Source organism: Lepidochelys kempii, chromosome 15 (assembly GCF_965140265.1).
Source record: "Lepidochelys kempii isolate rLepKem1 chromosome 15, rLepKem1.hap2, whole genome shotgun sequence".
Classification (NCBI taxonomy): Eukaryota; Metazoa; Chordata; order Testudines; family Cheloniidae; genus Lepidochelys; species Lepidochelys kempii.
This window is the reverse complement of record NC_133270.1, coordinates 26,206,382-26,230,082: the sequence shown is the minus strand read 5'-3', so window position 1 is coordinate 26,230,082 and position 23,701 is coordinate 26,206,382. Positions and strand designations below refer to the sequence as shown.

General features: G+C 42.5%; 1 protein-coding gene across 4 annotated transcripts in view; it reads left to right on the top strand.

The window, feature by feature from the left end:
* KDM2B (lysine demethylase 2B) overlaps nt 1–23,701 on the top strand; it is a 176,010-nt gene that overhangs the window by 46,247 nt on the left and 106,062 nt on the right. For 2 of the 4 annotated variants that reach the window (XM_073313300.1, XM_073313301.1), the window contains 2 exons: nt 568–746; nt 4,539–4,645. In XM_073313300.1, the coding sequence (XP_073169401.1) occupies nt 568–746; nt 4,539–4,645 (286 nt within the window). Of the gene's footprint in view, nt 1–567; nt 747–4,538; nt 4,646–20,130; nt 20,592–20,862; nt 22,973–23,701 lie in introns of those variants that run through there. The other 2 variants (XM_073313303.1, XM_073313304.1) reach the window with 2 other exon arrangements.

Genomic DNA, 23,701 nt, shown 5'->3' with positions numbered 1-23,701 from the left:
TAGGAATTTTTTAGAGCATTCAGAATCCCAGAGGTGATGCTCAGTACCTCACAGGGTCAGGCTCATACATGGCATTTTTCTCTTTGTGGACAATTTTGACCACAGTGTAGTAAAGGCATCTTGGATGTTTAGAAATGTAGAGGACTATCTATCTATCTTAGCTACTTATGTGGCCCCCATTACCATAGTATCTCAGCTCCTCACAATTGTTGGTGTATTTTTCCTCACAACAACCTATGTGAGGTAGGGAAGTAATATTGTCCCCAATTTACAGATGGGGAACTTAGCCACAGAAAAACTAAATTACTTGTCCAAAATCACACAGAAAGTCTGTGGTGGAGCAGTGACTTGAAATCTGGTATTCCAAGTCCTAGGCTGGTGCCCTTCCTCTCTGCTGTCTCAGTTTGTGCTGTCTAAGACCAGAGGGTGGGAAGATTTGGGTTCCTCTCGCCTGTTGCCAGGGATACACTGGGATTCCCCAGGAGCCTCAAATTGTGATTGCCCTGGACTTATGAATTCAAAATAAAACAAAAATAAATGTTTTTAAAGTGTTCTGTGTGTTTGCAGGAAGCCGTCGGATTGTGGATGTGATGGATGTGAACACGCAAAAGGGAATTGAGATGAGCATGTCTCAGTTTGTGAGATACTATGAAACACCAGAGGCTGAACGTGAGAAGCTCTACAATGTCATCAGCCTGGAGTTTAGTCACACAAAGCTGGAGAACATTGTCAAGCGCCCCAATGTGGTAAGGGGTCCTGTTATTTTGTTGTTTATTTTTAGCCTCTTCACAATCACGCAGCTACTTTACAGAATCATAGAATCATAGAATATCAGGGTTGGAAGGGACCCCAGAAGGTCATCTAGTCCAACCCCGTGCTCGAAGCAGGACCAATTCCCAGTTAAATCATCCCAGCCAGGGCTTTGTCAAGCCTGACCTTAAAAACCTCTAAGGAAGGAGATTCTGCCACCTCCCTAGGTAATCGCATGCTCTGTGTACATAGGACACAAATCCCACATCCCTTACGTGGGGCCTGATCCAGGAAGATGCTCAAATTAGGGCTGTCAAGTGATTTAAAAAAATGAATTGCGATTAATTGTACTGTTAAACAAAAATAGAATATCATTTATTTAAATATTTTTGGATGTTTTCTACGTTTTCAAATATATTGATTTCAATTACAACACAGAATACAAAGTATACCATGCTCACTTTATTTTTGATTACAAGAATTTGCAGTGTAAGAAAACAAAAGAAATAGTATTTTTCAATTCACCTAATACAAGTACTGTAGTGCAATCTCTTTATCATGAAAGCTGAACTTGCAAATGTAGAATTATGTAGAAAAACCAAACTGCATTAAAAAAAAAAATGTAAAATTTTAGAGCCTACAAGTCCACTCAGTCCTACCTCTTGTTCAGTCAGTCGCTCAGACAAACAAGTTTGTTTACATTTGCAGGAGATAATGCTTGCCGCTTCTTGTGTACAATATCACCTGAAAGAGAGAACAGGCGTTCTCCTGGCAGTGTTGTAGCTGGTGTTGCAAGATATTTATGTGCCAGATGCGCTAAAGATTCTTATGTCCCTTCATGCTTCAACCACCATTCCAGGAGACGTGCATCCATGCTGATGATGGGTTCTGCTTGATAACAATCAAAAGCTGTGCAGACTGATGCATGTTCATTTTCATTATCTGAGTCAGAAGCCACCAGCAAAAGGTTGATTTTCTTTTTTGGTGGTTGGGTTCTGTAGTTTCCGCATCGGAGTGTTGCTCTTTTAAGACTTCTGAAAGCATACTCCACACTTCATCCCTCTCAGATTTTGGAAGGCACTTCAGGTTCTTAAACCTTGGGTCGCGTGCTTTAGCTATCTTTAGAAATCGCATGTTGGTACCTTCTTTGTGTTTTGTCAAATCTGCAGTGAAAGTGTTCTCAAAATGAACAACATGTGCTGGGTCATCATCTGAGACTGCTATAACATGAATTACATGGCGGGTGAAACAGAGCAGGGAACATATGGTTCTCCCCCAAGGAGTTCAGTCACAAATTTAATTAACGCATTATTTTTTTAACGAGCGTCATCAGCATGGAAGCATGTCCTTTGGAATGATGACCGATGCATGAAGGGGCATACGAATGTTTAGCATATCTGGCATGTAAGTACCTTGCAATCTGGCTACAAAAGTACCATGCAAATACCTATTCTCACTTTCAGGTGACATTGTAAAGTCAGGGAACATTGTAAAGTGCAGTTAGGTAACAAAAAAAAAATCTACATTTGCAAGTTGCACTTTCACGACAAAGAGATTGCACTACAGTACTTGTATGAGGTGAATTGAAAAATAGTATTTCTTTTGTTATTTTTACAGTGCAAATATTTGTAATAAAATAATATACTTTGATTTCAATTACAACACAGAATACAATATATATGAACATGTAGAAAAACATGCAAAATATTTAATAAATTTCAGTTGGTATTCTATTGTTTAACAGTGCGATTAAAACTGAGATTAGTCACGATTAATTTTTTTAATCGCAATTAATTTTTTTTAGTTAATTGCGTGAGTTAACTGCGATTAATCGACAGGCTTAGCTCAAATAGCTGCAACTTCCATCAACTCCAGTACTTAGGACATCTGTCTTTACCCAAGCAGGTTGCTGTTGTTATTGACAGCAGGACTGAAGCCTAGGGAAGGGGTGGGCTTCAGAGTCCGCACTCTGGCCCAAGCTGCAATTTCAAAGCACTATTTATACAGTTATTTTTAGAGCATTGGCATGAACCCTCCTAACCCAAGTTTGTCACTCCGGTCTGAGAGGGTCACTCCAAAATGCTGTGTACGCATGCCCTAATTGACACCATCGTTATAGAATTAATTCCCTGGAGGTTGAGGGTTATGTGTGTGCTCCAGCATGCTCTCTGCCCACATAAAACAGAGGCTGTGGGTTCAGATTGCAAATCAGGTGAATGCCATGGATAGCAATATCCGGATGCAGGAATTGTATGAGGATCTCAGCTATCTAGCTATTACCTGTGAACACCAGTTCTGTGTCACACATGGCCATGGTATTCATGGAATTGGTATGTTTGCTATTTCTGTGGGCTGAATTATCTCCCATTGGCTCCCTCTGAGGGTTGGGTATGCTATCTACAATACCTGGTAGAGATGGGAAGTTCACTAGCACATAAAATTCTTGCAAAATTGGGTGTTGGGTCTGCCTCTCTATTGGGAAGCTGATCCTGCAGATCATACCATTCTGGAAGTCCTCTAGGGACACAGAGGCAGGGGACTGGCTGATACCAGTAGCATCCTTGAAGGTCCTTTGAAAGGACGCACAAGTAAGGATGCTGGATACAGCACTGACCTCTACTGGGATTGAGAGGAGATGGCTCCTCTGGGTTGGCCTCTCTAGCTCCCATTACAGCAGCTCATTACAAAGTTGCTGGATGGCTTCAGAGGTGAACCTGTATCATTTTGTGACCTGTGCCTCAGTTAGGTCTTGTAAAGTCCTCTGAGGCTTACTGATCTTCTTAGGATGGTAAGAATGACACTTCTGAGTTTGAAATTCTTTTACATATTGCCTCCTTTCCTTGAGTTGTCTTTTGCTCCACTGAGGCCAAATGCTGTACTACAACCTCTGTCTTGTGCTTGACCCTCTTTTGCCCTCCCTTTTTCGAAACCTGGTTTGTGTGCCTCACCCATTTAATAGAGGTTAAGGTCCAATGGGCCATTATGATTATCTAGTCTGACCTTCTGCATAACACAGGTCAGAAAACAATGAACCAGAGATTTATCCCTGCTTCACATTCCATGCTGGGATTTGATCCCATTCCCTATGACACCCAAAGCAACCGTTATTTCAGTAATCCATGAAGCTATCTCCACTCTCCATATCCTTCCCTTCATCTCTATCCAGTTCTCTCTCACTCTGTTTTGCTCAGCTCCCAGTATTTGCTCTTGTCCACACTTTTGAAAATATTTGGCCTTGAGACAAGGACTTTGAAGAATTCTGTATCCAAGTGTTATCCAAGGAAATGTTAGGTAGGCAGTAATGTAATTACTCATGGTGGAATTTGGCCAGATCACCAGGGTAATGTTCCTTGAAAACATACAATATCAGAATAATTCAATTTTTTAAAATTGTGGTTTTGATGTGCATGATCACAATTTCTGGGATACAATCTACACATATGCAATTGAATACTGGCACTGTGGTGATCCCACACCAGCAATGGTCCAATCCCAGAAGTGCACTCAAGTGCCATTGAGTCAGAATCTGTGCCCCTTGAATTCAGTGGCATAACTCTCTTTGATTTGAATGTTTGTAGGATTTAGTGGGGAGTTAGAGTGCTCAACCCCTCACAGGTTTGGGTTTCTGATTGAAACAGTGAGTTTTATTAAGGAAGATTTCACCATCTCTGAGCATATGCAAACTGCCAATCTGCCATTGTTGCCAATCACTGTTCCAGCTTTGACTGCTGGGAGTACATCCCACCACATGTTTACTGACTAACCATTGGTTCTGGTGGGGATTTTAGGTGGACTTAGTCGATTGGGTGGATAATATGTGGCCGCAGCATTTGAAGGAGAGGCAGACCGATGCCACGAATGCTATTTCGGAGATGAAGTATCCAAAAGTGAAAAAGTAAGTTTCTTCTAGTTTCTAAAAAATTCTAATCTTGACCTCCCTGGTTAATTCCTGTTTGAACTCACATGCTGGTAGCTGAGGAAGTATTGATTTGTTCAGTGAGCAAGGGTGGATGCTAGCTTGACTAACCTGCTTGATCTGTGTAATATTAGTGGTCTTCTACAGCTTTGAAGGAGATTTTGTATTTTGTATTTGGGAACTTTATAATGGATCTCTCATGTTCTTATGGCTTGTCATTGGTTTTATAACTGTGGATACATTCTGTCTTTCATTCTAAAATACTACATCAAATGCTCAGTGTAAAGTTTGGGATTCACTAAATGCAAATAATAAATATTTTAAAAACCTTGAATTTTTTCTTTAATATTTTAGACGAGAATAGCCACTTGTCCTGCCCTGCCCTGAGAATGGCAGGCTAGCTCTGATCTGGAATACTGGATCTTGTTGGTAAAAGAATTGTTGTAATAAATCACTTCTTAGGACAGCAAAAAGGTCAGAGGGAAGAATTGAGCCTTTCACCTCTAGGCTGATGGTTCAAAACCATCCCAGGTGATTAATGGCCAAAAGTTGTAACAGACTGAGGACTGTTTGGTGAAATGAGCTTGTGCATCTCAGTCCATTTCCTAATGGGTAGGTGTCCCCATTGAAAATTCCATCACTTTAGTTGGTGCTAATTGACTTTCTTGCTGGCATTCTCAACAGAGAAGCCAAAGATATAATAGGCTACAGAGACTGAACTTTTTCACTTCAGAGGTCCTAATTGAGGCATATTTGAGAGGTAGTATGAGAGAAACTTGCACTGTCTCTGCCTGTCTTATACCAATTATGTGGATAAACTTACGGCATCACTGCCTCTTATCATGATGTCACTAAGAGGAGAGGAGCTGGGGTGTGTGGTAACTAGCCAAAATAGAGAAAAATTAAGGAAATCTCTGATGAGTGACTGGAATGAAGCTTTCACTCCAGTATTTGATAGTTTACCCCAGTTTGGATGTTTCCCTTGAAACTGTTTTTCATGTAATGGTGGGGAAAAAAAGATTTGGGGCCTGAAAACACACATGGCAAATTTCATAGGATTTAGTATGCTAAGTGAGACATAGGCTAGCGTTAATAACAGAAACAGCTAGTGACCCTTCGAGTGAATGAATATTACGTAGTGCTGAACTTTTAAAGTAGGTTTTGTATTGGCTGCCTATTTCTGTTTTAGAGGCATGTTCTAAATATTAAACGTGGTACTAAAGAGACAAAGTGGGTGAGGTAATATCTTTTATTGGACAAACTTCTGCACTAAAGCTTTTGACACAGTCTCCCATAGTATTCTTGACAGCAAGTTAAAGAAGTATGGGCTGGATGAATGGACTATAATGGATAGAAAGTTGGCTAGATTGTCGGGCTCAATGGGTAGTGATCAATGGCTCCATGTCTAGTTGGCAGCCAGTATCAAGCGGAGTGTCCCAAGGGTCATTCCTGGGGCTGGTTTTGTTCAATATCTTCACTAATGATCTGGAGGATGGTGTGGACTGCACCCTCAGCAAGACACTAAACTGGGAGGAGTAGTAGATACGCTGGAGGGTAGGGATAGGATACAGAGGAAATTAGAGGATTGGGCCAAAAGAAATATGATGAGGTTCAACAAAGGCAAGTGCAGAGTCTTGCACTTAGGACGGAAGAATCCCATGCACTGCTACGGACTAGAGACCAAATGGCTAGGCAGCAGTTCTGCAGGAAAGGACCTAGGGGTTACAGTGGACGAGAAGTTGGATATGAGTCAACAGTGTGCCCTTGTTGCCAAGAAGGCTAATGGCATTTTGGGCTGTAAAAGTAGAGGCATTACCAGCAGATTGAGGGAGGTGATCATTCCCCTCTATTCGACATTGGTGAGGCCTCATCTGGAGTACTGTGTCCAGTTTTGGGCCCCACACTACAAGAAGGATGTGGAAAAATTGGAGAGAGTCCAGTGGAGGGCAACAAAAATGATTAGGGGACTTATGAGAAGAGGCTGAGGGAACTGGGATTGTTTAGTCTGCAGAAGAGAAGAATGAGGGGGGATTTGATAGCTGCTTTCAACTACCTGAAAGGGGGTTCCAAAGAGGATGGCTCTAGACTGTTCTCAGTGGTAGCTGATGACAGAACAAGGAGTAATGGTCTCAAGTTGCAGTGGGGGAGGTTTAGATTGGATATTAGGAAAAACTTTTTCACTAGGAGGGTGGTGAAGCACTGGAATGCGTTACATAGGGAGGTGGTGGAACCTTCCTTTGAGGTTTTTAAGGTCAGGCTTGACAAAGCCCTGGCTGGGATGATTTAGTTGGGGATTGGTCCTGCTTTGAGCAGGGGGTTGGACTAGATGACCTTCTGAGGTCCCTTCCAACCCTGATATTCTATGATTCTATGTAAAACATGCTACTGACAGCCAGGAATTACTGAGTTCTAATCCCAGCTCTGCTATTAAACCAATCCATGAGGTTTTGCAAATCACTTAGGACCAAATTCTAAACTGTAGTGCCTAAAGTTAGGCAACTAAAATCTCATTTAAGTATTTAATTAAACGTCCCAATTTTCAAATGTGCCAAGCAGAGGAGACTCACATTTGATGTATTTCAGTTGCTAACTTTAGGCACTCAAGTTTGAAAACTGTGATTGAGATTTTCAAAATAGTGTAAGGAATTTAGATACTTTTCCCATTTAAAATGTTTTAAATTGGAAAAGTGGCTAAATCCCATAGACTGCTTTGAAAATCCCAATCTTTGGTGTTACCTTCTCTCTACCTCTGTTTCCCCATTTGTAAAATCAGAATAATATTTACCTACCTTGCAGAGGAATAAATTAATGTTTGCAAAGTGCTTTGAAGATAGAAGACATTCTGTAAATGCTCTTTATATAATAACACAAGTCTGCAGGTATCCTTCGGGTACTGAAGACGTATGTACATATCTGCCACAGCACTCATTTTGTTGGCATCCTGAAAAATCCAGGGATTTTAGGGTTAATGAACTTCGTTTGAAAATTGCAATCGTTATTTGGTGGTGAATCAACTTTCTCTTACCTGTGTGAAGTTTTCACTAATCGTGTCTTCTTGATTTGAGGAGCTATTTATTTCAATTCAAATGAGTACAATCAAACCTTTCCATCCAGTTTCTTGTGATTATTTCTAATGCCAGAAATAGCTAAAGAGAATCACAGTAAATATCTATGAACCTTGGAATCTATATTCAGGAACAATTTGGTTTTGCTATTATTTGATTTATTTTATCACTTAAATGCTGTTAAGAATTATTTCGGTTTTTGTTGTGTTGGCTGCAAAATAATTGCTGAAGTATGTGTGATTTCAGCTGCCAGAAATAAGAACATTACTGTTGGGTTCTGTATCAAGACTGGGGGATTGTTTTCTATGGGGAAAATGCTTAATACGTTTCCCCCCTTAAATTAAATTTTAAAATCTTTCATCAGAAAGTTGCATGGGAGAATTTTCTTTGGAATATAAGAATTCCCATGCAGGTCAGAACACAGATCTATCTCATATGGTGCCCTGTCTCTACCACTGACTCTGTACCAGATGCTTCCATGCTAGAATTCCATACTGGACAATTAGGTCCTGATCCAAAGCCCTTTATAGTTAGTGGGGTTCTTTCTATTGACTTTGAAGGACTCTGGATCAGGCCTTTATGAAATAGAAACTTACTTTATCAGTCCTAACTGACAGGGGTTAGGAAGAGTTGTTTTATGCTGTGAGACCTAAGAGAATGTATCCCCAAGTTTTATCCTATGTAGTATAAGTGTGGATGGTCTCATTATTCATATAAATTTCCAGTGCTTTTTTTAAAATCCTACTAACCTCTTGACCTCAATGATATCTAGTCATAATTCGTTTCACTGCTTAATTATGTTTTTTAAAATTTAAATATTTTCTTCTATCTGTTTTAAATATAAACTGCCTTTCACTTATTCTGGTATTATGAGTGGGTAAATAGGATCAGGTGCTCATATCTTCTCTATATACTCATTCATGTTATACACATCTGTCATGTTCATTTTTATATGTCTCATCTCTAAGCTAAACAATCTCACTGTTTTCAGACTCTTCATATTAAATTCTTTTTCTGTCTCTGAACATTTTCATCACCTTTCTCTGAACTCCTATTTTTGCTACCTCTGACTCCAGTTTTACTTCTGTACCAATGGAGTTTCATTCTTTGTGTATTCCACTGCTTACCACAATGTTTATTGCACTCTCTTCTATTGAATGTGTCCAAATTTCTCATAGTAACTAGCATATTTTCAAAGTGAAAGCCAGTTTGTTCTGAGTTACCAGATGGTAATTAACATACAACAAGGATGTACAGTTAAAAAGTGAAGTGCAGCATTTATTTCACTACGTAGTGACATTAAACACTTGGGGAAGGTGAAAGCCCAAGGGCTAGGAAAGGTTCTTATCCAAGCATTCTGCACAAGCCTAATCCTGCGAGGTGCTTAGCACCCTCAATTCTCATTGACTTTGGTGGAAGTTGAAGGTGCTCTGCACTTTAATAAAATGAAACAGTTTGTTTAGGTGCCTAAATATGAATTTGGTTTCTAACTTCAAGGGACTTGACTAAAGTCACGCAGTGAGTGAGTGGCAGATGATCAAATAAAATCCAGGCACTCTGTCTCCCGGTCTCCTACTCTAGCCATTAGACCATGCCACCCTTACATTTATTTGTATTATAGTAGTGGCTAAGAATCCAATCAAGGTTCAGGGCTCCATTGAGACTGTACAGATAAGAAATAAAAAAAAGACAGTCTGTGCCCAGGAGAGTCTCAGTCTACATGCCAGACATGATGCAGCAGACAGACAAACAGGGTGGAGATGCAGATGGGAAGCCTATGGAGTGTCACAAAGGTGGAAGTGATGTAATTGCAGTGACAAACTAGCAGCAGCTTTTTGAAGGGGCATGATGGGGGTCAGTGTGACTGGCATCAGGACCATACAGGAATGGATTACAGTAGTTGAGATGCAAGATGATGAGGACTGAACAATCCATGTCAGTGCTGGTATCTGCGTGATGCTGCTCCTTAATTTTAGAAAAACACTGGTGTTTATCCTGTGCATTCCTGACTTCTGGAGTCTAGAAATGGGACTGTTCCACTCTGGTCCTGTCCTTAAGTGTGGCCGTAATACTGGGAGCTTGCTGTATGCTATACCCACCATTAGAATGATCCTTACAAACAGAAAGCACTCTAATGACAGTGATTGTGGTTTTGCAGACACAGATGGTATCACCAGACACAAATGTCTGTCTTGGCTACTGTGTGTAAAGTTCTGTGCTGGGAATGGAGTTAGAGAATGCTCCATCTGCTCTGCTGGTTCAGTTATTAAAATGCACTTGGAGACCTCTCTGGCTTTCACTTGGATTTGTACCATTAACTTTTTAAAATAATTTTATGTTGTGAGGTTCTTATTTGCCCATAAGTAAATGACTAATATCTGAGAGAGAACCTAGCAAACTGCAGTAGTTGGGCAGCCATATTAGATCAAAACTAAAGTAAAATATAAAAGATTTTCTAAACACCACCTCTAATTTAAAAGAATAATAAGATACAAGTAGTTGGGGGACTGAATAGCTAAATGATAAAGTGTCTTTCTTTCTCTTGCTCATTGATTTAAATTCAGGCCAGGTTAATAGAGTTTGAAAGTCGTTACAGTGTGATGCATGTTCGGTGGCTTATGTTAAATGAGTTCAGGAGGTCTCAGTCCAGCTTCTAGTGCCGTTCACATCACAGAAAACACTACCAACTGTTGGCACAATCTGCCTGCATTGGTCACGTTTTCAGCAGAGAGGCCCCTGGGTTGTATGGACACGTCAGTAGAACTACTCTTGTGCCATAGAGGTGGCCCCTGCAGGTCAGGGTAGACAGCATAGGAAGGTTGTGCTGCAGCTGCCCCTTTTGTGGCTACATGGGGAATTTGATTTCCAAGGTTGTCAGTTTGGCATGCTCCATCACTACTGACACCCACATTTAAAACCAAACAAAACCCTAACTATTTTTTAAAGAAGATTTTTCTGAATAATTAACCAAGAAGGACTCTGCCCTCTGAGCAGTGTGATGACAATATTTGAGCCCCCGGAGATAACAATTCAGAATATGAATGAATGCTTTGCAAAAAAGCAAGATTTTCAGAGCTTTTATGAGAGTAAGGACTGTGTTTTATTAATATAAGAAATGTATAAATATTATGGGCCAGATTCTTGGCCCCACTCTCCTCCTTTTGCACTACTCAAGTGATGTGACGAGGGCAAAAACTGCTTGTAGCTCCCTAGCTGGAAATCCACCTGGCATAGGGGAATCCTCAGTGAGCATAGAGCCATCATAGCTGGTGCATCCCCTTTAGCCCAGCATAGGGGCTGGGGAGGGAGCATGGTCAGCATGAGATGGGCTGGCCTCCAAGCTGGATTCTGTCTCCTTTAATGCACAATGGCTATGCAACTGCCTTGATTAACCCACCCCTCACCAAGAGGGGAGACTGGAACATCATGGGAGATGTAATTGACTAGAGAGCCTGTCCTTTGGAAACAAATGGGAGCATAAGGCATCTGAGCTACGCCTCCCATGAGGCACTACAGCAGTATTTCTGACTTGGGTTTTCTATTTTTCACCAAAAACTAAACATTTTCCATGAAGGGGGAAAAAACCCCTAGTTTACAAACAGCTGAAATATTAAGCCAGTGTTAAATCTCCCCCAAAAGATGGAATAAATAACAGCTTTCCTTATGAGCACTCTGAAACTCTCCTGGTTTCATTTATGTTTTCATATCCTGAGCTGCACCTTCTGTGTCAAACTGTGAGCCTGATCCTGCAAACCCTTATTTTTATGAGTAGTTGTTATTCAGTGAAGTAGTCCCATTGAAGTTAATGGGACTAGCTGACTGAATAAGCATTACTTACCTGAGTAAATATTTTCAGCATTGGGCCCTATATCATTAGATTGGCAAGACTATTTGCAAGGTAGTAGTAATAGAGACCCTAGCCCAATTCACAGTTATGGGTGTGGTGAAATAGTGACAGATGGTTCTAAAAACAGTTGAGAAAAATAATTAATAGATTTTGTGTTGCGGGAAGATTTTTCAAAGGGTTAGGGATCCACAACTGCACTTTGTGCTTTAGAAAATTTCCTCTTTACTTAATAATTGACCTTAGCTATTATAGAATAAATCACTGCTGTCTTTTGTTAAACAAAGATGGTGTTTCCCATACAAATAATTCACCTATCCACTAAAATAAGATGCTGGTCTGATTTCATACCCTGTATCAGGGTCAGTCTTATTCCTCTTCTTTTTGGCTATGTTTTATCAGTACATGCCAATATAGTCATCCCTTTGCTGAACAGGGATAGATTTAAGCATGTGATTAAATATTTTGCTGAAATAGAATCTAATTATGAACTGGGGTGTGCCTCTCGAGGCAGAAATTTGTCCACTGTGTGGAGGGGCTGCTAATAGATTGTGGAACTGGTGATCCTGGAATACAGGCTGACACTGTTTTCAGCATGCTGTATTTCTGATGGCGCTTTCTCTATTTTTTATGAATTGCTTTTGGTATGAAAAGCACTATATGATTATAATTATTCTAAGTAAAGGAATATTAGGCTGATAGGCAAAAGTTCTTATCCACACCCATTGGATAACAAAGCTTTTCAGACATGACTGAACAGAGTAACACTGTGTCAGAAAAAGCAGACATCATTCTGGCATGTATTAGCAAGATAGGGTTGCCAACTTTCTAATCGCACAAAACTGAACACCTTTGCCCTGCTCCTTCCCTGAGGTCCCATCTCCCACTCACTCCATCCCCCCTCCCTCCATCACTTGCTCTCCCCCACCCTCACTCACTTCCACTGGGCAGGGGTTTGGGGTGTGGGAGGAGTTGAGGGCTCCGGCTGGGGGTGTGGGCTCTGGGGTGGAGCCAGAAATGAGGGGTTCAGGATGTGGGAGGGGGCTCTGGGCTGGGGTGTGGAAGGGGGCTCTGGGCTGGGGCAGGGGGTTGGGGTGTGGAAGGGGGTGAGGGCTGTGGGTTCTGGGAGGGGTTTTGGGTTCAGGAGGGGGCTCCAGGCTGGGGCAGGAGGTTGGTGCAGGAGGGGGTGCAAGAGGCGGGCTCTGGGCTAGGGCCAAGAGGTTTGGGTGCAGGAGGGGGTTGGGATGCAGGAGAAGGCGAGGGGTGTGGGCTCCAGGAGGGAGTTTGGGTGCAGGAGGGGGCTGGGGCAGGAGCTTGGGGTGCAAGCTCTGGGAGAGAGATTGAGTGCAGGATGGGGTTTGGGGGTGGGAGGGGGTTCGGGGTGTGGGCTCTAGCTGGGCAGCGCTTACCTCAGGTGGCTCCCAGAAGCGGCCAGCATGTTCGGCTCCTAGGCGGAGGGGCCAGCGGGCTCTGTCCACTGCCCGCCCCTGTAGGTGCTGCCCCTGCAGTTCCTATTGGCCACTGTTCCTGGCTAATGGGAACTGTGGAGCTGGCAATTAGGGCGGGGGCAGTGTGAGGAGCCCCTGTGGCCACCACTGTGCCTAGGAGCCAGACATGCTGGCTACTTCTGGGAGTTGCGCGGGGCCAGGGTAGGCAGGGAGCCTGCATTAGCCCTGCTGTGCTGCCGACTGGAGTTTCAGCAGCCCTGTTAGCGGGCTGACCACAGCCACCAGGGTCCCTTGTTAACCAGGTGTTATGCTCAAAAACTGGATGCCTGGCAGCCCTATAGTAGGAGTGTTGTAAGTAAGACACGAGAAGTAATTCTTCCGCTCTACTCCACTCTGACTAGGTCTCAACTGGAGTATTGAGTCCAGTTCTGGGCACCACATTTCCGGAAAGCTGTGAACACATTGGAGAAAGTCTAGAGAAGAGCAACAAAAATAATTAAAGGTCTAGAAAACATGACCTATGAGGGAAGATTGAAAAAATTGGGTTTGTTTAGTCTGGAGAAGAAAAGAATGAGAGGGGACATAACAGTTTTCAAGTACATAAAAGATTGTTACATGGAGGAAGGAGAAAAATTGTTTTCCTTAACCTCTGAGGATAGGACAAGAAGCAGTGGGCTTAACTTGCAGCAAGGGTGGTTTAGGTTGGACCTTAGGAAAAAATTCCTAACTGTCAGGGTGGTTAAGCACTGGAATAAATTGCCCAGAGAGGTTGTGGAATCTCTGTCACTGGAGCTCTTTAAGAGCAAGTTAGACAAATACCTGTCAGAGATGATCTAGAAATACTTAGTCCTGCCATGGGTGTAAGGGACTGGATTAGATGACCTCTTGAGGTCCCTTCCAATCCTACGATTGTATGATTTGTTCTCAGATTAATGCATTAATCTCAAACACCATATTATATAAAGCTCACAGAACTTGCAGTAGTTCAGAGCTGGCTGAAATAACCATCAATATTTCAAACAGATACTATTGTCACAAAGATAAAGATGTGTGTTGCACTTTGACAGGTACCAAAAGGTCCTTATGATCAGTATTTGCCAGGGTAGACTGGGCTGGTTTGCTGCACATTGGCAATTTAGCACATTCCCTGGGGACTGCTATTTTATGCACATTTCTTTTTTTTTAAAAGGACTTATTTGGTTCTTAAAGTTCAAAGGTAACCTTGCAAATGTATATCAAGTGTAAGCTGTGGTACTGAGATCTACAGGCAGCCTGAATTTATAGCACTGAGGGTATGTCTACACAGCAATGAAACAGCCCTACAGCCCAAGTCGGCTGGCATAAGCCAGCCACAGGGTTTTCTTTGCTGTGTAGACCTACTGTGAGAGGCTTGAATTTCTTCAGTTCCTCTGTTTGGGCTGTTAACAGCAAAATCTTAGGGTGTACATTATTTTCTTACTACTCACAGCACACAAGAAGAGGAATAATCATACTGTGAAGATTCGCACAATCCACTGTGAGCAGCATTTTCATTTTGGCATCACGTGTGGGTGGAGTTTGGATTGGGGACAGTGTTTGGGAAAGTACCACTTTTTATTAATTTCCAATCTGAGCTGTGGGTATGTGTGTCTAGAAAGTCTGACTCTGCAGTTGCTTTACAAAACATGGGGATCAACCTAGGTGCACTCAGAAAATATGGGCTTTCTCTTGTTATCTCCATTTTGTTTTTGTCTGTCTGAGGTAGATCATTAGCTCTTCAGGGCAGGGACGTCATCTTTTAAGTGCTCTTAAAGTACCTTAAAAAGAATACAGACTAACATGGCTGCTACTCTGAAACCTTAAAAAGAAAAGGAGTACTAGTGGCATCTTAGAGACTAACCAATTATTTGAGCATAAGCTTTCGTGAGCTACAGCTCACTTCATCGGATGTATTCAGTGGAAAATACAGTGAGGAGATTTATATACACACAGGTTTCAGAGTAACAGCAGGAGAGTGGGGTGGGGGGAGAGAAAACCTTTTGTAGTGATAAACACCCATTTTTTCGTGGTCTGTGTGTATAAAAACATCTTCTGTATTTTCCACAGTATGAATCCGATGAAGTGAGCTGTAGCTCACAAAAGCTTATGCTCAAATAAATTGGTTAGTCTCTAAGGTGCCACAAGTACTCCTTTTCTATATACACACAGAACATGAAAAAATGGGTGTTATCGTACACACTGTAAGGAGAGTGATCACTTAAGATGAGCTATTACCAGCAGGGGGGAGGGGGAGGGGGACACCTTTTGTAGTGATAATCAATCCACTCCCAGTCTTTACTCAAGCCTAAGTTAATTGTATCCAGTTTGCAAATTAATTCCAATTCAGCAGTCTCTTGTTGGAGTCTGTTTTTGAAGTCTTTTTGTTGTAATATTGTGACCTTTAGGTCTGTAATCGAGTGACCAGAGAGATTGAAGTGTTCTCCAACTGGTTTATGAATGTTATAATTCTTGACATCTGATTTGTGTCCATTTATTCTTTTACGTAGAGACTGTCCAGTTTGACCAATGTACATGGCAGAGGGGGCATTGCTGACACATGATGGCATATATCACATAGGTAGATGTGCAGGTGAACGAGCCTCTGATAGTGCGGCTGATGTGATTAGGCCCTATGATGGTGTCCCCTGAATAGATATGTGGACACAGTTGGGAATGGGCTTTGTTGCAAGGATAGGTTCCTGGGTTAGTGGTTCTGTTGTGTGGTGTGTGGTTGCAGGTGAGTATTTGCTTCAGGTTGGGGGGCTATCTGTAGGCAGGGACTGGCCTTTCTCCCAAGATCTGTGAGAGTGATGGCTAGTGGCATTCTGTTATTTTCTTTGTTGGGCCTGTGCTGTAGTAAGTGACTTCTGGGTACTCTTCTGGCTTTGTCAATTTGTTTCTTCACTTCAGCAGGTGGGTATTGTAGTTGTAAGAACGCTTGATAGAGATCTTGTAGGTGTTTGTCTCTGTCTGAGGGGTTGGAGCAAATGTGGTTGTATCGTAGAGCTTGGCTGTAGATGATGGATGGTGTGGTGTGGTCTGGATGAAAGCTGGAGGCATGTAGGTAGGAATAGTGGTCATTAGGTTTCCGGTATAGGGTGGTGTTTATGTGACCATCGCTTATTAGCACCATAGTGTCCAGGAAGGGGATCTCTTGTGTGGACTGGTCCAGGCTGAGGTGGGATGGAAATTGTTGAAATCATGGTGGAATTCCTCAAGGGCTTCTTTTCCATGGGTCCAGATGATGAAGATGTCATCAATATAGCGCAAGTAGAGTAGGGGCATTAGGGGACGAGAGCTGAGGAAGCGTTGTTCTAAGTCAGCCATAAAATGTTGGCATACTGTGGGGCCATGAGGGTACCCATAGCAGTGCCACTGATTTGAAGGTATACATTGTCCCCAAATGTGAAATAGTTATCGGTGAGGACAAAGTCACAAAGTTCAGCCACCAGGTTTGCCGTGACATTATCGGGGATACTGTTCCTGATGGCTTGTAGTCCATCTTTGTGTGGAATGTTGGTGTAAAGGATTTCTACATCCATAGTGGCCAGGATGGTGTTTTCAGGAAGATCACTGATGGATTGTAGTTTCCTCAGGAAGTCAGTGGTGTCTCGAAGATAGCTGGGAGTGCTGGTAGCATAGGGCCTGAGGAGGGAGTCTACATAGCCAGACAATCCTGCTGTAGGGTGCCAATGCCTGAGATGATGGGGCATCCAGGATTTCCAGGTTTATGGATCTTGGGTAGCAGATAGAATACCCCAGGTCGGGGTTCCAGGGGTGTGTCTGTGCGGATTTGTTCTTTTGCTTTTTCAGGGAGTTTCTTGAGCAAATGGTGTAGTTTCTTTTGGTAACCTGCAGTGGGATCAGAGGGTAATGGCTTGTAGAAAGTGGTGTTGGGGAGCTGCCTAGCAGCTTCTTGTTCATATTCCGACCTATTCATGATGACGACAGCATCTTCTTTGTCAGCCTTTTTGATTATGATGTCAGAGTTGTTTCTGAGGCTGTGGATGGCATTGTGTTCTGCACAGCTGAGGTTATCGGGCAAGTGATGCTGCTTTTCCACAATTTCAGCCTGTGCACGTCGGCGGAAGCACTCTATATAGAAGTCCAGTCTGTTGTTTCGACCTTTAGGAGGAGTCCACCTAGAATCCTTCTTTTTGTAGTGTTGGTAGGAAGGTCCCTGTGGATTAGTATGTTGTCCAGAGGTGTGTTGGAAATATTCCTTGTGTCGGAGACGTCGAAAATAGGATTCTAGGTCACCACAGAACTGTATCATGTTCGTCGGGGTGGAGGGGCAGAAGGAGAGGCCCCGAGATAGGACAGATTCTTCTGCTGGGCTAAGAGTATAGTTGGATAGATTGACAATATTGCTGGGTGGGTTAAGGGAACCATTGCTGTGGCCTCTTGTGGCACGTAGTAGTTTAGTGTCCTTTTTCTTTTGTAGAGAAGCAAGGTGTGTGTTGTAAATGGCTTGTCTAGTTTTTGTAAAGTCCAGCCATGAGGAAGTTTGTGTGGAAGGTTGTTTTTTTATGAGAGTATCCAGTTTTGAGAGCTCATTCTTTATCTTTCCCTGTTTGCTGTACAGGATGTTGATCAGGTGGTTCCGCAGTTTCTTTGAGAGCGTGTGGCACAAGCTGTCAGCATGGTCTGTATGGTATAAAGAAAAGGCGTACTAGTGGCACCTTAGAGACTAACCAATTTATGTATGGTATGTAGATTGTAATGGATTTTTTACCTTCAGTCCTTTTGGTACAATGTCCATCTGTTTGCATTTGGAAAGGAAGATGATGTCTGTCTGTATCTGTACGAGTTTTTTCATGAAGTTGATCGATTTCCACTCCATACGGCTAAATGCAGTGCCTTGCATGATGACAGGTTTCAGAGTAGCAGCCGTGTTAGTCTGTATTCGCAAAAAGAAAAGGAGTACTAGTGGCACTACAAAAGGTTTTCTCCCCTCCCCCCCCTCCCCGCCGCTCTCCTGATGGTAATAGCTCATCTTAAGTGATCACTCTCCTTACAGTGTGTATGATAACACCCATTTTTTCATGTTCTTTGTGTATATAAATCTCCTCACTGTGTTTTCCACTGAATGCATCCGATGAAGTGAGCTGTAGCTCATGAAAGCTCATGCTCAAATAAATTTGTTAGTCTCTAAGGTACCACTAGTACTCCTTTTCTTTTTGCGAATACAGACTAACACAGCTGCTACTCTGAAACCTGTCATTAAAGTACCTTGTGTGTATACCATACTTAATGAATAATTGGCCAGGCTCGTCAGGCCACACTCTCAACTTGATGGCATTTCTCTGTCTCTTATGTGATAACTTTTGAATGCCACATTTGATCAATTCCAAAATTATAGAGAATGTTCTAGGTGTTAGTGGCTATTGATTTTGGGGAACACCGAAAGGGAGAAAATGGGGGACACATGGATCTCCTGCCATCTTGTTAGCACAGCCACAGCTTCCAGCACATCTGCAATTGTCTGTAATCAAACAACTTGTTGATAGCACCCGTTATCACTTTCCAATATGACAATACCACCATCTTATCTCTGCCAATCCTCCCAAATTAGTTTAACATGTTGACAGCCTGAATGACTAATTTTCCAGACAAATCGTAATGGGGGAAGGAAGGGGTGGCATGCGCACAGGCCCTGGGGTGGGGGAGATTGCAGGACCTTGGTCGGGGGAGGGAATAGGGGTACACAGAACTCCTGACGAAGGGGGAGGGGGGTTGAGGGACTCTGGTATGGGGAGAGAGGGGTATGTGGAACCCACACAGAGACCTTGGCTTTGGGGGCAGGGGGGACACAGCCCCAGGCATGAAGGAGGGGTGAAGGGGAGAGTTGCAGGGAATTCCTGAAATAGAGTGGAATGGGAGGGTGGTAGACAGGGAGCTTGTGGGGTGCAATGAAGGGGTGCAAGGAGACGCTGGTGTCTGCAGTGAACAACCTTCAGAAGCTATGAAGTGTGGAACCTCCTAATTATTAATGGTCTTGCTGTAAGTGGTGCTTTGTTTTAATCGGATTTAGAAGGAAGCTGGGTTGTCTTCTGTAGGAAAAGCTGGTTATGGTGGATCTAGCTGCTCTATTCCTGACTTGTGTAGTATGATAGGAAAGAGAATTAATGTCTATCGAAAATAATGTCCTGGGTGGCCCACTGTCCTGATAATGGTAAATGTTACTGATCTTGCACATCCTGCCCAGCAGGAGGTGTGCATGCATCCTACCATGTGGGAGTGTCTGGTTAGGTTTCCTGGTGGGATCCCTTATTCACTGCGCAGGGTGGTGGTGGTGAGGAGATGGTATGCAAAATATCATGTCATGCAGGAGAGACACTAATAGCTAGATTTCCTGAGTGCTAAGTGTGCTGGTGAGCTGGGTTCAGTTCTCCCTTCCTGCTTCTTGGAACCACTGTGCAGCCTGAACTTTATGTCCTACTTACAAACTAATGTCTACTTTGGCCCAATTGAAGGGAAAGGTGGCTGCAGTACATGAAGAATTCAGCTTCGCGGAACTTGAAGCTGTGCTGTGAGAGCCTTGAGGGAGCTGTGTAGCTGCTCTCTTTAGGCACAGGGATAGCCACTGCCATGTGGGGCCTTTAAGTGCACTGGTGTTGAGGGTGGGGTGGAGTACAGGAAAGCAAAAGAGTCTGGATGTGCTGGCCCCATGTCTCCTGGGTGACAATGGTTTCTTTTGTCTTGTGGTGTAATTTGTGGCTTTCAGTTACAGGGAGTTTAGTTTCAGAGTAGCAGCCATGTTAGTCTGTATCCGCAAAAAGAAAAGAAGTACTTCATCGGAAGTGAGCTGTAGCTCACGAAAGCTTATGCTCAAATAAATTTGTTAGTCTCTAGGGTGCCACAAGTACTGCTTTTTTGTAGGGAGTTTAGTGTCACTCAGTGGGTCAGGCAGTTATTGAGGATTCTCCTAAAGGTGCCTATTGTTTCCTGTTGTTTTCTTCCATGTCACATTTTCAGATGCACTAAGTAAAGGCTACAGTAACAAGGGGAGATGTCAGGAGCTGTGTGTTTAGGATCCACCATGAGCTTTGGCCGCAAGAGTCAGCTCCCTTCGAAGTATCAGTGGAATTGTTAATGGACTGTGTGTGTGAGCTACCTCGTTTAGGAAAGACAGTACTATTAACAAATAAACCAACTGCCTCTCTTATCTCCCCCTCACGACTACCTTGTGCCTCACAGAACACAGAGCACCAGCCACTGCTTGTTTTAAAAAAAAAAATCCAACAAATAAACAGAAAGCTGTAGCCTGCTTCTGCGCTTTGGTTTGGCACTTGTAGTTGGCTCATGATTTTGTGGTATTCGGTTTCAGGCTTAGGGATTTCAACCAGCCGGGGTTTGCTCCTGGGAGGAAGGAAGAGCGAGCTATACTTTTCTCATTGGCCCGAACAAAAACAGAAGCATCTGCTGGGGTTTGGGAGTGGTTTATGGGCTGAGCTTAGTGGCAGGGGAGTCCTTGTAATGCCAGAGGGAATAGAGCCGTGTGCTGTGCTGTACTTATAACGAGAGAAAAGGAAGGAACTGAGCTCAGGGTAATGGACTTATGTGTGTGTGTTTGCTTGTGTGTCTGCCTCCTGAGTTTCTCTGCATGTGCCTCTGCATCTCTCTGTTTTCAAGTGTGTTTGTAACTCAGTGTTGGTCTGTTTCTTCCGTTGTATCTCTGCATGTGAGTGTCTCGTGTTGCTGGTGGGCTTGAAGCTGTGAATGTGGATTTGTGTGTCTGAACATAGTATCTGTGTTTGCTTTGAATCTGTCTATATGTTGTTCCTGTGTTTGCCTAAGGGGTTTTCTCCATCAGTGCTGTTTCTGTATTTGTTGTTCTGTTTGCTTGTGAGTTTGTGGGTCTCTGTATGTTGTCTCAATGGGTACTACATTTCCTCAGATCTTTTCAGAAAGAAAAATGTAATTGTGCATCAACTAACTGTTGAACAGTTTCAGGATACTAGAGAGAGCACAAAATAAACTCTAGCAGGGAAAGGGAGGCTTTTAAAAAAAAAAAAACACCCTAGATTACAAGCAGCTGCATATTTAAAAAACCCAACCAGGGGTGTGTAGTGAGATAAAGTTGAGTCTGCAGGGACTGGAAATTGCAGCACTTGTGAAGAAACAAAGCTTGATTAATTGTTTGTGCTTGTATTGGGGGTGTGTGTAACTCTGACGAGATTCTCTATGTCCTACTTGAAAGTGCGTTCCTACATTCACGTTACCTGCTCCGGCCCAGAATGCTTAAGGCAGAGACTAGAACTGTAACTGAAGGAAGCAGAGTAGATGTTGTTTCTAGTTTCCTTTCATCGCGGACATTTTGTTGTGGAAAAGCTTAAAAACTTGAGCTCTCTATCCAAATTAGAAGCCGTTAATGTTGAGAAGCTGCCAGCTGAGGTTAGAGTGGTGTCTGTGTAAGATTAGCTGTAGCATGGAGCTGGGCTGAGGAGACCATGTGACTGCAGTGTACATTGGAAGAGGAAGCTGTAGAGGTCAATGCAAAGGCATTGTGCCAGAGTCTGGCAACAAGGGAGATTGCTGTATGGCGGCAGATCGCTTTTCAGACTCCTAACGCTTTCATTAACTGTTTGGTGTTGGACAGAAGCATCCCTGTTAGATTAACAACAGAAATTTAAGGATGGAATAACTTGTTTGTGATTGGTTTCAGTTGTGGATGGAAAGAAAAACTGATCTTTCCAAATGCTTTGTAGGTTTTATTAACCACCGTTTGTGGATCTTTCACTGAATCAACCTTTCTTGGGAATGGAAATTATTCTGTTTAGAGGAGTTTCAAGACAACATGCTATTAAAAGAAAAAAAGTCGAATGTTTCCAGCTATCTCTGCATCAGTGTGTTCTCAGTTACAAAGCTCATTTTGAGCATTTTGTGGTTTAACTGGAAATTTAATTAATTTTTTTCCCCACCTTCAGTACAAAGAGACAGCCTCAAGTTGTAGGTTGACGGTTATTTAAAAACAAATAAAAGCCCAGGAAGTATAGAGAGGGCCATTTGCAACAATACAAAGTATCTGACTATCGACAGGCAATCCTAGGTGGGCAGTATTGCCTTGGACAATTTGTTTTAATTTGGTATGTTTGTAATTGATTTTGTGGAGACTGAAAATAATGGAGTCTATAATAATTTGTGTTTGATTTAAAAATTTTGTTCTTCCAATGTTTGTCAAGACCTCCTTTGAATTGATACATTCCAGGTTATTTTTGTTTTATTAGCAATTATTCTACATCTGACTTTCTGCAGGCTGGTATAAAGAAAGGAAACTTCCTTTATAAGCTTCTTTTTTGTTTTTAATTTCCATCTGACATGTAGTCAGCAGCATCCTGGGAGAGGAGAATAAAACGAGAGATTTAAAAAAAATGTATTTGGGAATGAAGGACTCATATTTTGAAACGGAGCATATTTGGAGTCTAGACAGCTTCTTGGCTAGCTGTGATTTTTTGAAGTATCTGAAATACTCCAAGGGTGGAAAAATCTCTATCTCTGCTTCAAAATGCTGCTGAAATTCCAGAGTGGGTAAGAGGAGAGCATTATTATTGTACAAGGAGAGGTTTTAATTGTGAGACGAAGGCACAGGACTTTTTTGAAGCACACAAATTGACTGTCTTCATGACAGCATTGCGTATCATTCTGTCAACTCCAGCACTGGATGGGGTTGCTAGGCAGCAGGCTCTTATGTATCCAACCTCTCTCTGATTTGCTAGCCTTCTGCAGACACATGGTAAGGTCCTTTCTAGCCTATCATCTAGAGGGACTTTTGCACGCCGTCTGCATACAGCTGAGATTCTCTACCTGAATGTGATGAGAAAAAGACACAGTTAAATGAAACCTTTTTTAATCACTTTCTGATACTGTTTCCACAACTTAAAAAAAAAAAAAAATAGCCATGAAAGGGCGACTGGAACAAGGAAAAGAGGTTAGTGGGTTAAGTGGTGTGTGTGTTCTCCATTTGCAAAAGGTGCCTGTTGTGAGAAGGGCGGCTGTAATTCGGCCATTAGTTACAGATGGTGGCTGGAGACTCGAGATTCATGCAGTGAGCTGAGAGCCGTTGTATATCTTTGCAGCAGTGTTGACATTAAACTGCTCTGAAAAAAATAGATCTAGAGGGCACAAAATGCAGTGATCTGGTACTTTGGAATACTGCAGACTGATACCTTCAATTATTCTGCACAGATATGTTTGGAAATGGGAATGAAAACAGTTTATTTGCCAAATGAAGCTTCCATCTCACTGTCCCCCGCAAAAGTTGCAGTGGTAGTAGTTAGGTGATTGATGTCCAATGGGATTTATATCCAGATGAGATTTTTCAAAACTTTGTTCTTTGAATCAATCAACACACAACTTTTGGTGAAGGTTATGGCTCTTAGTAATGGAGGAGATCACACCTGGAATAGAGAATGGCGTGGTGATTATTTTTGACCAACTTAAGTTTAACGTTTCCCAAGCCTTTTATAGCTGATAGCTTTCTCTCCAGACAACTGAATAACATACAGAATTATAGGCATATTTTTCCCAACAGAAGTCCAGTTAGAGTCCTGTTTTTGTCCTATTAATATGACTAAATGAGGTGTCTGTAGAGATATAACAGCTTCATTGGCTTGAGATCTCTACATATGCAGCTACACTGCAAATTAATAAATAAGCA